The 15,021-nt window shown below is 41.3% G+C and overlaps 1 protein-coding gene across 1 annotated transcript in view; it reads left to right on the top strand.

Moving 5' to 3' along the window:
* Positions 1-13,526, top strand: part of LOC141259484 (CD109 antigen-like) — a 329,051-nt gene extending 315,525 nt beyond the window's left edge. The window contains exon 33 of the mRNA XM_073675569.1: positions 12,512-13,526. Within this exon, the coding sequence (XP_073531670.1) occupies positions 12,512-12,678 (167 nt within the window). The 3' untranslated portion in view covers positions 12,679-13,526. The remainder of the gene's footprint in view (positions 1-12,511) is intronic.
* Positions 13,527-15,021: the final 1,495 nt, after the last annotated feature.

Consider the following 15,021-nt stretch of genomic DNA (forward strand, 5'->3'; position numbering starts at 1 on the left):
CTACAGCATAACAAGAAAAAGAGCACCAAGATTCCATTTGTTCATAACAACTGATGGATTCTGACTAGTGATGAGCGAGCAGTAAACTGCTCAGATGCTCGGTACTCAAATCGAGCACGTTGGACTGCTTGGTTGCTCGACTCGGGTACCGAGCATAATGTAAGTCAATGAAGGAGTCAAGCATTTTCCGGGAGACCTGCACTCGACAGCTGAGTAGGAGAGAGAGAGATGATCCAGTTCCTGTAATAAGCTCATTTGAATCTGAGCAGTGCCTCTCTGAATCCGGTAATTCTCCTGCTGGGAGTGCAGTGACTGCTCTGTCAGCGGGACTCTTTGTGAGCTCTTTCTCTCTCTCTCATCTACATACAGTGCCTACAAGTAGTATTCAACCCCCTGCAGATTTAGCTGGTTGACACATGCGGAATTAACTTGGCATTGTGACATTTGTACTGTAGATCAGCCTGGTAGTGGGAAATGCACTGCAGCAAATTTTTTTTTTTTTTTTTTAAAACATTAAAAGTTAATTCAGAGTGTCATTTATTATTCAACCCCTCAAACCTCAAGAATTCTGTTTGGTCCCCCTAAAGTATTAAGAAGTAGTTCAGGCACCAAGAATAATGAGCTTCACATGTGTGGATTAAAGATCTCTTTTGCCAGCCTTTTCTGACTATTTAAGACCCTCCCCAAACTTGTGAACAGCACTCAGACATGGTCAACATGGGAAAGACAAAGGAGCATTCCAAGGCCATCAGAGACAAGATCGTGGAGGGTCACAAGGCTGGCAAGGGGTACAAAACCCTTTCCAAGGAGTTGGGCCTACCTGTCTCCACTGTTGGGAGCATCATCCGTAAGTGGAAGGCTTATGGAACTACTGTTAGCCTTCCATGGCCTGGACAGCCTTTGAAAGTGTCCTCCCGTGCCGAGGCCAGGCTTGTCCGAAGAGTCAAGGCTAACCCAAGGACAACAAGGAAGGAGCTCCGGGAAGATCTCATGGCAGTGGGGACATTGGTTTCAGTCAATACCATAAGTAACGTACTCCACTGCAATGGTCTCCGTTCCAGACGAGCCCGTAAGGTACCTTTACTATCAAAGTGTCATGTCAAGACTCGTCTACAGTTTGCTCATGATCACTTGGAGGACTCTGAGACAGACTGGTTCAAGGTTCTATGGTCTGATGAGACCAAGATCGAGATCTTTGGAGACTGGATGGCACTGCATACGACCCCAAGAATACCATCCCTACAGTCAAGCATGGTGGTGGCAGCATCATGCTGTGGGGCTGTTTCTCAGCCAAGGGGCCTGGCCATCTGGTCCGCATCCATGGGAAGATGGATAGCACGGCCTACCTGGAGATTTTGGCCAAGAACCTCCGCTCCTCCATCAAGGATCTTAAGATGGGTCGTAATTTCATCTTCCAACAAGACAACGACCCAAAGCACACAGCCAAGAAAACCAAGGCCTGGTTCAAGAGGGAAAAAGTCAAGGTGTTGGAGTGGCCTAGTCAGTCTCCTGACCTTAACCCAATTGAAAACTTGTGGAAGGAGCTCAAGAATAAAGTCCACATGAGACACCCAAAGAACCTAGATAACTTGGAGAAGATCTGCATGGAGGAGTGGGCCAAGATAACTCCACAGACCTGTGCCGGCCTGATCAGGTCTTATAAAAGACGATTATTAGCTGTAATTGCAAACAAGGGTTATTCCACAAAATATTAAACATAGGGGTTGTATAATAATTGACCCACACTTTTATGTTTAAAATTTAATAAAATTCAACTGAGCAACATAACTTTTTGGTTTGTAAGATTTATGCTTCTGTTCATAAAACCTACTCTCGTTTGCAGTTTGAAGGCTCTAACTTATTTGCATCTTATCAAACCAGCTAAATCTGCAGGGGGTTGAATACTACTTGTAGGCACTGTACATACACAGCCCCCTCCAGAGACCCAGCCACAGCAGCACATAGGATGTCATGAGAGCGAGCCACAGCAGCACAGAGGATGTCAGGAGAGCCAGCCACAGCAGCACAGAGGACGTCAGGAGAGCCAGCCATAGCAGCACAGAGGATGTCAGGAGAGCCACATTGTGCTCAGTATGATCCTGCTCTCATCTGTGAAAAGCACAGGGCACCAATGTCGAATCTGCCAATCTTGGTGTTCTCTGGAAAATGCCAATCACCCTGTACGGTGTTGGGTTGTGAGCTCAACACCCCCTGCTCTTGGACACCTCTCAATCCAGAGACAGGTTGTCCAGTTCTCCCTAACCCTGGCCCCAGCTCCAGCTTTTATAGGGGCAGCCTGCTCCCCCTACTGGTCTGGGACAGGAGGTGCTGCATGCTAATGGTCCTTGACTAGAGAACTTCCCCCTTGCTCTCAGACACAGCTTTATTATATTAGTGGCATCCAGGCCAGGGTGACACAAGAGCAATGACAAAATGCAAAAGTGACCAAAACAACAGCCAAAAAGGATGAGAACAGAGAAATAGTCTATGGTCACCATTAGAGATGAGAGAACATGTTTGGAAAACTTTCTTTTTTTTTAAATTTCAGCACGAACATTGCACATTCAGATTCGTGATCGGACACCTTAGAGTTTTTACTAAAAATCGGCCCAATTTAGTAAAAGTGAGGTAAATGATCACGTTCCCAATACTGTATTTTTTAGGACTTTGGCTAGGATAGTGGTGCTGTATGATGAGCGGGGGGACGTGTTTGATGAGGAGATTGGGTGGGGAGAGGGCAGAGTAGTGGTGGACTGTTACTCTTAATTTTTTTTTTTCTTAACGTAATGTGTGGAGATTCTGGCAAGCCAATCAGGGTGCAGGAACTATCCACAACGTACAGACACAAAGGCTTCTGTCATTGGCTGCTGAAGTCAGATATCCCTCTCATATAAAGAGCGAACATGTTGTTTTAGAACCATTTTATCAGTGTAACAGCGCAAGGAGGCTGCTCCTGCTGCTGTTACTGTATACTGAGAGATTGAGACAGTTAGCTAGGCTCTTGCTTGTAAGTCAGATAGTTTAGATAGAAAGGATTCTGTGTGGCTGTGAAATCAACCGTCCAGCAGATCAATCGTTTTTGCTATTAGTTTGGTCCAGACAAAGACACCAGGCCATATTTCAGCATAGAACTCTGTTGTGCTGATATTGTGCCCCATGCAGGAGTACACCTTTGAAACTCCATTTTTTTCTTTTCCTACTGTGCTACATAAAGCAGGGCACATTTGAGCTTGTAATTGTTTTGCACTGAGATTCAGCTGTATACAGCTCATTAACATATTGCCTGTTGGCAAATAGAACCCCCAACTAAAGCTCTATAAAACTTAACTTTTAATAATTAAATCCTTATTATAGTAGTAATTTATATTAAAATTCCAATATAGGCGCAGGTAGTGAGGACTATCAGGATTATTCAATTGGCATAACTGTGTATCCAATAGTTATCCTATCTATTTCCATTATCTTATGCTTGTGGCCGCAGACCACTTATTGCACTATTCCCTACCAGTCCTATTGTAAACTAAAATTATAGCCTCCCCGACATGTTTCGCCTAACCAGCGTCATCAGGGGATAGAGGCTAAATGACACCCAAAATGGCCGCCAGGTAGCTTTTATCACCTCTGTTTGGGCTCTAAACCAATATGTATTGTTGTAGCCATGTGCCAATAGAATAGACTCCCCTATTTCCAATCATGAAGATCATATCATTATAATGTTACCTACCATTTAAATGATTGGAGGATAAAGCTGTCATTCAGGCCAGAAGGAACCACATTGGTAGAGATTGAAGCGATATATCAGCATTCTCATAATAGCCTGAATGCCTCAGTTTCAGGAACCAATCTGCATTAACTTACCTACATCCAATCCACAAGTGGAAAGTAGTGTTAAACTATTGCTGCACTTGCGTGATCAGCTGACTCAAAATAGGAGGGATTCATGTCATGACCCTCACATGTTCCAATCGAAGCACGCCACATAAGCAAGGTCCTTTTCTTGATATGTATCATTTACTACGTCTGCACAATTTGTCCAAATCAATAGAGGAGATGCATTACAGGACCTTTGCTTACTCCAATCAGATTAGGCCACATAGGCAAGGTCCTTTTCTTTATGCACATCAATTACTGCATCTACACTATTTATCCAAATCCATAGAGGGCATGTATAGCAGGACCTTTACTTGCTCCAATCAAATTATGCCACATAGGCAAGGTCCTTTTCTTTATGCACATCAGTTATTAAGTCTGCACCATTGGTCCAAATCAATAGAAGGACCTTTGCTTACTCCAATCAGATTATGCCACATAGGCAAAGTTATTTCCCTTAGCATATTCATTTCTGCGGTTACTAAGGTAACCAAAACAAATAAAAACCATATGTGTCAGGACCTTTATATATTTTAAACATGTGGTACTCGGTAGCCAAGGTCTTTTTCATATTTCTTTCTATAATTGCACAGGTTACTAAGATCATTAAAGATCATGCATATCAGGACCTTTACATGTTCTAATCACGTGGTACCACGTAGGCAACGTCCTTTTATATCATTCCTTTTACACAATGTGCATGTCTATTTACTTGATTTATTTACGCTCTAATTTAATTTCTTGGAGTAATTAGACTTCACTGCGCATACAACAGAGATTTCTGATTGTCAATATATCACAGATAGCTATAAGGGGATAAACACTTTCATTTATATCAATATTCCATTCCACTATGGTTAATAAACATATAAATAATTATTGTATAACCTATATAGTGATAATAGTAATGATATCCTATTCATTATTGATCATAATTAAGAGTAAAATATGACTGCAAAAAAGGTAACTAGATTTTGGGTATATGGGCGTTTCAATCAGGGTGCATTAAAATTACTATACCATAATAACAATATTCAATAGAGTATTTTGTTTTATATTATATTCGCAGGCTTCACATCAATTAATTATAAGAAGGATGTATAGGTAAATCCCTCATTTAAACCCTCCTCCCCAAGAGCGTTCAGTCTGAAAATCCATTTAGCTTCTTCTTGCTGTAAAATTCTATCAAGATTGCCTTTTCTGGACCCCAACTTCATCTGTCTAATTCCAATAAATTTTAATTTTAATGGATTCTCAGAGTGAACTATTCTCATGTGGAGAGAGAGGGGGGTATCCAGATTAGTGTTTATACTGCTCAGATGTTTAGAAATATGTCTCCTAAATTCTTGTATTGTTTTCCCTACGTATATCATAGGGCAAGAGCAACATGCTATATATATGATCCCTTTGGTCTTACAATTTATATTATCCCTAATTTTCTATATCCTCTGATCAGATGGATTACTGAATTCACTAGTATTTGGTAGGTATCTGCAAAAAACTGCATGTACCACAAGGCTTAGAGACTCCTGTAGTGTTGATATTCCTAAGGGGATCTTCTTTGTTCTGGAAATGACTATGAGTGAGATATTCTCCCAAGTTTTTACTTCGTTTATATGTGATACTTGGATGTTTACTAATCACATCTCTAATATCTGGGTCTGCTCTTAGTAATGGCCAGAATTTCCACATGATATTATAAATATCCGAGGTATGTTCATCATACATTCCTATTAGCCTAATCATTTTAGGACTGGAATTTTTTTGGGGGGACATTAGTAACATGTCTCTATCACTCTTCTTGGCTCTATTGAAGGCTCTATAGAGGATTTTTTAGGGTATCCTCTAGATGTAAATTTCTCAAAAAGATTTCTGCTCTCCCTAAAGAATGCTTCGTCACTGGAGCAGTTACGCCTAGCCCTCAGGTATTGGCCAACTGGAATACCGGCCTTTAAGGACGGTGGATGCCAACTTTTCCAATGAAGGAGATTATTGGTGGCCGTGGGCTTTCTATATATATCTGTAAGGAGGTTACCTTCTCTGTCTATAGAAATAGTCAAATCCAAAAAATTGATTCTGTTCAACCCTACCTCATAGGTGAAAAGCATTCCAATCTTATTTTTGTTCGGGATGGCTACAAAATCTTCAAATATTTTGATGTCTCCTTCCCACAGAATCAATACATCGTCTATGTATCTCCCTCAAAATAAAATGTGACTAGTGAAAAAACTCAAATCTTCATTAAAAACTAAGGTGTCCTCCCACCACCCTAGAAAAAGATTTGCAAAACTTGGTGCACATGATGTACCCATGGCGGTGCCCCTTATCTGTTGATAGAAGGCACCGTCAAAGGTAAAAAAGTTATGTGTTAAAGTAAATAATAAAAGTGACAGCAAAAATTCATTATGTGCTTTAAAGTGCTTAGATTTAGTGGATAAAAAGTAAGATACAGCTGTGACACCTAATTCATGAGAAATATTACTGCATAAAGCCTCTACATCAAGGCTGGTTAGTATTGTTTGTGCGAAACATGTCGGGGAGGCTATAATTTTAGTTTACAATAGGACTGGTAGGGAATAGTGCAATAAGTGGTCCGCGGCCACAAGCATAAGATAATGGAAATAGATAGGATAACTATTGGATACACAGTTATGCCAATTGAATAATCCTGATAGTCCTCACTACCTGCGCCTATATTGGAATTTGAATATAAATTACTACTGTAATAAGGATTTAATTATTAAAAGTTAAGTTTTATAGAGCTTTAGTTGGGGGTTCTATTTGCCAACAGGCAATATGTTAAAGAGTTAAATTGCCCCTATGCTGTCTCTGGCTGAACAGCTGTATACAGGGCTCCAAAGTAAAAAAAACGAATCTTTTCTGTTATGACTGTGATACATACAGCAGGCCACATCTCAGCTTGTAATTTATTTACTTTGAGATTCAGCTGTATACTGGGCTCGTCCACAGTAAAAATATCAAATTTCTTCTGTTACTACCGTGATACATACAGCAGGTCACATCTAGCTTGTAACTTTTTGGCGCTGAGATTCAGCTGTATACAGGGCTCGTCCACATTAAAAAAATCAAATTTCTTCTGTTACTACCGTGATACATACAGCAGGTCACATCTAGCTTGTAACTTTTTGGCGCTGAGATTCAGCTGTATACAGGGCTCATCCACAGTAAAAAATTGAATTTCTTCTGTTACTACCGTGATACATGCAGCAGGTCACATCTGAGCTTGTAATTTTTTGCACAGAGATTTTGCTGTATCCAGGCCTCGTCCACAGTAAAAAAAACGAATTTCTTCTGTTAATACCATGATAAATAAAGCAGGTTACATCTCAATTGCTAATTCTTTTGCGCTGAGATTCTGCTTTATACATGTCTCCACAGTAGAAAATCTAATTTCTGGTTGCTAATAGTGTGCTCCAGGAACACTATCTGAGCAAATAAATACTGATTGGTAATTTACTGACAGGTGACTCACAGATCTGGACATAGGTTTGTTAAACAGCTGGTTAAAAGAGGGGAAGGGTACATCCAACATGAGTGGGAAAAGGCGAGGTCGTGTTGGAAGGGGGAATACGCTTGGTGTTCAAGGTTTATATGGGGCAGGTGGTAATGTTAGTGAAAGCTCTACCGAGCCAACACGTCCTATCCAAAGACAACTGACAACTTCTGTTACTGGATGGGCTACTCCACTCCCTTTCTTTGGCAGCCACACAGCGGTACGCCTGGTGGATGAGGGCCAGAAAGAGCATGTGCTCAAGTGGATGGCAAGTGCTGCATCAAATGGCCTCTCCTCCACATAAAAATCACACACAGTACAATCCTCAGAGGTGGCACCCCAATTACCCTGGTTTCCCCCTGCGTCATAACTCTCCAACCGCCTAGGGAACCACAGATGGGCGAGTATGCAGAGCTGTTCACACATTCTATGCCATAGGCATCAGAGGTCTGCTCCAAAGATTCACAAACTAAAGAAGAGGAAAGCATCTGCACCGATGCACTAAATTTTTTTCTGTTGGATCCGGGGCAGGGTGAAGTAGGTTCCGAGCAAAATCCTGACCTTCATCACCAGACATTAACCCCCTGGGGGTGGAGTTGATGCTGATGAGACTTAGATACCTGTGGGGCATGCGAACTGTACTGTGCTGTCAGGTCAGGAAGAAGAGGAGGAGGGTGACTTTCAGGGCGAGGAATGGGAGAACAGAGAGGATGATGATGAGGTTGTAGATCCCACTTGGTATGAACCCAGAGGCATGCAGCTGAGTAGCTCATCTAGGGAGGTGGAAGAAGATGAGGCAGTTACGTTGCGGCCTGCCACACAGACACAGAGTGATGCAACCACAACGAGCACTGCATCTTTAGCCACAACTGTGGCTGCGACCAGCAGTGGTCACTGATCTGCAGCTCACAGGGGCGACATGTGTTGCCTAGCCTGGGCTTTTTTTGAGACTGCAAAAGATGAGCCAACTCATGCTATCTGCCAACTTTGCAAAAAGTGACTCAGTAGAGGGAAAAATTGCAATAATTTGACTACTACATGTATGAACCGTCACACGGGTGATCAACATGCGTTAGTCTGGAAATCTCGCTGCGATAAAATGCGGACCAGCGGGCTTCACCAACCATCGGCCGCTCCATCAACCGCATCTGCTGCTTCTTCCGCCTCCATCACTCTGCCAAGTGTTGTCACACACGTCTCTGGCTGCAAAACCTCAACTTGTTTACTTGCTCCAGTCAGGCTGAGTGAGAGCCAATCAGCTGTAACAGAAGTGGACATGCCTGCTGTTTTTAGTTCACCGAGCACACCACATCTTTCTCAATCCACCGTAACATCTCACTCACCGTCCAGCAGTTTGTCGTGTTCACCCTACTCCACCCTCTCTCAGCACTGCCCTTGGTTCTGCAGTTGTGGTCACATAAAAAGATGGTTTCACCCTGCACATTCCAAAGCTAAGAGGTTGAACTCCACCATGTCCAATCTGTTGGTCACGACAATGCTGCATCTCCGTCTGTTGGATACAGATGGTTTCCGAAAGCTGATGGCCATCTCAGTCCCCTGTACCTGATGCCCAGTTGCCATTACTGCTCCAAGAAAGCTGTGCCTACGCCACACCAGCATGTCGCAGCATTCCTTGACTAAATCTTTGTGTGACAGGGTGCATTTCACCACAGACACCTGGACTAAGCATAGCCAGGGACGTTACATCTAGTTGACTGGGCACATCGGTGGCTCTGGTGGCTGTGGGGGCAGGCGGGAAAGGGGCTGCTCCACAAGTCTTGGAATTCCTCTGTATCTAACACTTACTCCACTGCTTCTGCCTCCTCCACCTTCTCTAGGGCCCCCATCTGCGTCCGCAACCTCTGACTTAATGAGACACGCGTTACAACAGTGCAGAGCGAATCCCCACCACCTCCGTATTGCACAGCCAGGGCTCAACGCAATCAGGCAGTGTTAAAATTAATATGTCTTGTGGATCACAGTCACACAGGTCAAGAGTTGTGGACAGCTATTCTGGCTGAGTTTGAGCAATGGCTGTCTCCAATGAACCTGGAGCTAGGAAAGGCCGTGTGTGATAACGGTGTGAACTTGGTGATGGCCCTACACCGAGGCAAGCTCACACACATGCCTTGCATGGCTTACATCCTTAACCTGATGGTACAGCAATTTGTCCGCCACTATCCCGGTCTGGATGCGCTGCTGCAGAAAACACGGTCGCTGTGTGTTCACTTCCGACATTCGCACACTGCGAACTTGCATAGATTCAGAGGTCTTTGGCCATACCGGTTAACTGGTTGATATGCGATGTGCTGACATGGTGGAATTCCACTCTGCACATGTTGCAGAGACTGCGCCCTGACACAGTATTTCATGTCGAATAGCCTGGGCCACCATAGTATGGACGTGGTGAAAATCTTGTTTGCAGAGTGGGCATAGATTAAGGACTTCTGCACCCTTCTGCACAGTTTTGAAATGACTACTAAGATAGTTAGCGCTGACGATGCCGTAATCAGCATCACTATTTCGGTCTACTACATGCTGGAGCACACTGAATTGTCTGCGGGAGGAGGTGGTGGTCCCAGAGGAAGAGGAGGAAGCAGAGGAGGATGCAGAAGGGATAACAATGTCTCTAAGTTCCACACTGTTGTCACACAGGCGGGTGCCAAGGCATGGTGTATTACAGCGATCAAGGGGGGCTCGTGTTACCAGTCAAACTGTTAGTGAAGTTGCAGGAGCCAAAGAACAAATGGAGAAGGATGAGGAGGAAGAGGTGATGGGCGAGCAACAGTCAGGAGATGAAGAGGATAATGATCCCCTCTTTGTTGTCTGTGGTTGGCGGGAAGGGACGGAGGAAACAAGCATCAGTGTTACCCAGCCACCAACACACCATGGGCTTGGACCTCATGGAAGAGCCCGACACATGAGTGCCTTCTTGCTGCACTATCTGCAACATAATCCTTATATTGTTAGGATTCAAAATAGTGCTGACTACTGGGTGGCCACTCTGTTAGATCTACAGTACAAGAGTACATTTTGCCAGATGCTTCCTGCCCTGGAAAGGGATGCACGCGTGCTAGAGTATCGAAACATGCTTTTAGACAACCCAAAGATAGGATTTCCCCAAGACAGCAGTGAGGCACACAGTGTGCATCGCAGCTCTAGACTTCCAATAGTACTCTATGAAAATGAAGTTTGAGCCTCCTTAATGTGGCTGAGCAGAAAAGCAGCTTGAGCTGTTGCATGTGGTATAAGGGCTCCCAGCACAGCAGGCCTACACCGATCCCTCACCCCCCTTGTCTTAATTTGAAGTTAAATTCAAAGCAGTAAATGCTGGCCCAGACCTTGATATCTCATGCATGGCCCATGACTGACTGTTGCTGTGTCATTATAAAATGTATACAGTGGGTCAATTGATGCCACTTTTCATGGTGTCTGTCCCTAATTTGAGCTGTTTTGGCAGCTTTTGGGCCTCTTTGAAGGTGTAGTGTATGCATTTGGTTCTGCCTCCCATTGAATCTGATGGGATTTGGATATGTACTATTCGACAAATTGTTTGGCGTACACCGGGAAGTTCGCCCATCTGAAACGAATCAAACCTTTGAAGGTTCACCTACAGAACCACTCCTTTATAGTCTTGCTAATTGCCTATCATATCTATCTGTTGTCTGTTCCATTTGCACAACAGCAGGAGAAATTGATTCATAATCAGTGTTGCTTCATAACTTGACAGGTTAATTTTACAGAGGTGTGATTAACTTGGAGGTTCATTGTGTTGTTTAAGTGTTGTTTAAGGGTTCCCTTTATTTTTTTGAGCACTGTAGATAGTAAGCCTTCTTTATATGTAAGTTCCAATGGTAAGTGTTATTAAGAGGTAAGCAGTCTCATTGGCTGTAGTAATAAAGGTTACCCTACACCAGGGATGTCAAACTCAAATATACAAAGGGCCAAAGACTTGAACAAAGTCGCTGTCCAACCTTGATATTTATTTATTTATTTTTTTGTTTTTCCTTGTCAAATATAATGATGAACCTTTTCTGATGGAAACACACTGAAAGGGGTTGTCCCATGAGCAAAGTACGTTAGTTAATAGATGTTAGAATAAAATAAACCCAAATGGGACATACTGGAATTATATAATATGATATGTAAAAGAAGAAAAAAGTGTATAGCCCAATGGCCTAATTTAAATATGTAATAAAGGATAAAAAATCTTGAATTAATAAATAATACAGATGATAAAGTATGATGTCAACAAAAGTGCCCCCTAAGCACAGTATGATACCCCCAAAGTGAATTCCTCTACAGTACCCTCCACACACATGGTATAATGACCTTACTGTACCCTCCCCCAGCAAAGTATGGTGACCCCAACGCAGTATAATGGCCCAACTATGATCCCAACACAGCCCTCAACACACTCTAATAGGCCCAACATATTTCTCCATACAGTTTAATGGGCCCCACATAGTCCTCCACACAGTATAATGGCCCTACATAATCCACCATACAGAATAATGTGCCCCACATAGTCCTCCATACAGTATAATGTCCTCACATTGTCCTCTATATAGTATATTTGGCCCCACACAGTCCTCTACACAGCATAATGGGCCCCACATAGTCCTCAATACAGTTTAATGGCCCTACATAGTCCTCCATACAATATAAAGGGCCCTACATAGTCCTCCATACAGTATAATGGCCCCACATAGTCTTTGTGGGCTACATAATTAAATTAATAGTTTTTTATTTGTTAAAAATTTTTGGAGAGGTAAATGTAAGTAAAATAGTAAATCTGCATTTTTTGTGTTTTTTTATCCCTTTACATGTGGTAAAAATAATGGTATTTCAAAGCATTATTGTTTGTCTGTCATACAATAATACGCAATCCATTAGGCAATGATGATCATGTTGTAGGGGGGTTGATGAACTGAGAAAGAATATCCTCCTCCCTCTATCAAACTCTTTATATAACCAGTTGCTAAGGGGATAAAATAACTGGTCTCCGATCATTTCCTAATGCTAATAGTAGAGAGGGCATTGGGAATGTGCAGCTCACAAGGAAGATATGTTTTATTGTTGAGTACAAGTAAGCTTTACAATATTTATTTATTTATTTTGTAACAGGGAGAAGGACGATAAAAAACTACAATTCAGAGGTTATGAAGACATTGTCTCCTTGTTCATTCTGTAAGGATGAATGTACTATATGTTTGGACAACCATGCTTCCCGACCATCAACTGCCCAATGTTTGTCCTTATTGTTATTTATAGTATTTGTTATATGTCTGTAAAGAGAACTTTTACAGTAATAGCAATGTCACTTTTTATACAGTTGTGTTCAATGTTTATACTATTCTTAGCAACAATTCCAAATAACATTTCTTTTTTGTACGATACAAATATGTGTAAATGTATACGAAGAATGAATGATCATCACCACTATAAAGAGTAACCGTCGTTTAAATTTTTGTTTCATAAATCAATAGTACTCAGGAAAATAATCAACTTTGTAATATATCTTATCTGAGAAATCTGCTTCTTTCACCGTCAGAACTGGTCATTACTTTTCAAAACTTTCAATTGCAGGTTAAAATTAGTTTTCAGCTAGAACAGATTTATACATTAGTGAGAAAGCTAATTACGTGAAACGCGCGTCGAGGCTTGCAGGCCCTACACTTGTTCGCTCCTGCCCTGTCAGTCCACCCCTTCATCTCCTCCTCCCCCCTTCTTTGGTACAATTGTTGGTGTTCACATTGGTGAGTCATTTACATTTTTTGGAATATATTTTCTAGATATCTTTTCAATGTTTGATGTTCCAAAATTGTCGATATATGTATATGTCGTATATCCAGATGTCCATTGACTCCTAGAGTAATACATCCTTTTGCTCCCAATCCTAGTGTTTCACTATTCATGTAGGTCCTGTCAGTCCTGCGCCTTGGGAGAACCTATTTATATATAGTCTGCATCAGGACTCTTTCCTGACTATTTATCTTTATGGGTACTTGTTTTCTCCCTTGCTGCAGTGTGACTATGGCTGTTGTTTCCATTTTTTTACTTGCTCTGCAACTCACATGTATCTGAAATTTGTACTTTTTAATATGACTTTTCTACTTTCAATAAAGCTTTTTCCTATGTATGCCGTGTACTCAGTTCTCTCCAGTTCTTGCATTTATCTTTGAGTAGGCAATTTATCATGGTTATGGAGTATAAGTCGTATTTTTTCTATATCTCTTATCCATGATGTTATGTATGTTGGTCGATGTGTTTATTAGTGAGATAGGAGATGGCAGTTGGTACTGATAAGATTCTATGTGGATGAGAAGGGGAGGAGGATGGAGGGACTCTGCTTCTAGCTCCTCACACCTCCTGCACCCTCCCCTCTATATAGAATCTTATCAGTAGTTATCCTCTCCTTTCTTGGTAATGTAAGAATCAGTCTCACTGAATACAGATTTTACCATGCATTTGAGAATTTTGAAAATTAATGATTAATCCTCATGGAGAAAGAAGCATATTTCTCTGATAAAATATATTACAAAGTTGGTTATTTTCATGTGTATTATTGATATTATAAAGTAAAAGTTAAAACAATGGCTACTCTTTAAATAAGAAAAATATGGATTTACATTTCATTACAACATCAGCATTGTTGAATAGCAGTAATCTTTTGTATTTTAGCTGAGTATTTATTTTGGTTTTCTATATTGTTGTCTCTGTTAGAACTATAACTATGCAGTTTTTTACTCAGTTTTAGGCAACAAAAAGCAAAACATATACATATACAATATATGAGTATTAGCAGCAGCAGTTGAAGCAGTTATAATTTTAGACATTATAAAGCAAATGCAATTTTGAACTGAAATCAAATATTAGCCTATGACAAACCATAAATTTAAAGGGCATGTCTCAGTAGGATCAACCCTCCTAAACCATCTATGTGGGAATGCAGGTGGAAGAAAGTTGAATTAAATAATACCTTGATATCTACATAGAAATCCACTTTTTTCTTATATATAAATGAGCTGTTAAAGACTATGGGCTGGACACAGATCTCTCTGAAAATCTGCTTCCAGAGATTATTTTAAATGAAAGGGGCGTTACCAATGTGATGCGTGATGGCCGCTTTCTGCTCTCCTGATCTCACTGCAGAGCTGTATGTGATTATACCTGAAACATCTGTAGGTTCCTCTCAGCTCCAGCTTCCATCTCACAGGCAGCCAGTGTTGTAATACAGCAGAGCTGTGAGAACTGCAGCAAATGTGTTTTTAACCACTTCGTGCCAGAGCCTGTTTTTGCCTTCGTGACCGGGACAATTTTTTCAATTCTGACCACTGCCAGTTTATGAAGTAATTACCCTGGAACGCTTCAAAATATTCCCCTGATTCTGAGATTGTTTTTTTGTGACATATTGTACTTCATGATAGTGGTAAAATTTCTTCGATATCACTTGCGTTTATTTGTGAAAAAATTGGAAATTTGGTGAAAATTTTGCAATTTTCAAACTTTGAATTTTCATGCCCTTAAATCAGAGAGATATGTCACACAAAATAGTTAATAAATAACATTTCCCACATGTCTACTTTACATCAGCACAATTTTGGAACCCAAATTTTTTTTTTGTTAGGGAGCTA

The sequence above is a fragment of the Phyllobates terribilis genome, unplaced genomic scaffold, assembly GCF_046119375.1.
Source record: "Phyllobates terribilis strain yellow unplaced genomic scaffold, ASM4611937v1 Scaffold_3__8_contigs__length_932513732, whole genome shotgun sequence".
NCBI classification, from domain to species: Eukaryota; Metazoa; Chordata; class Amphibia; order Anura; family Dendrobatidae; genus Phyllobates; species Phyllobates terribilis.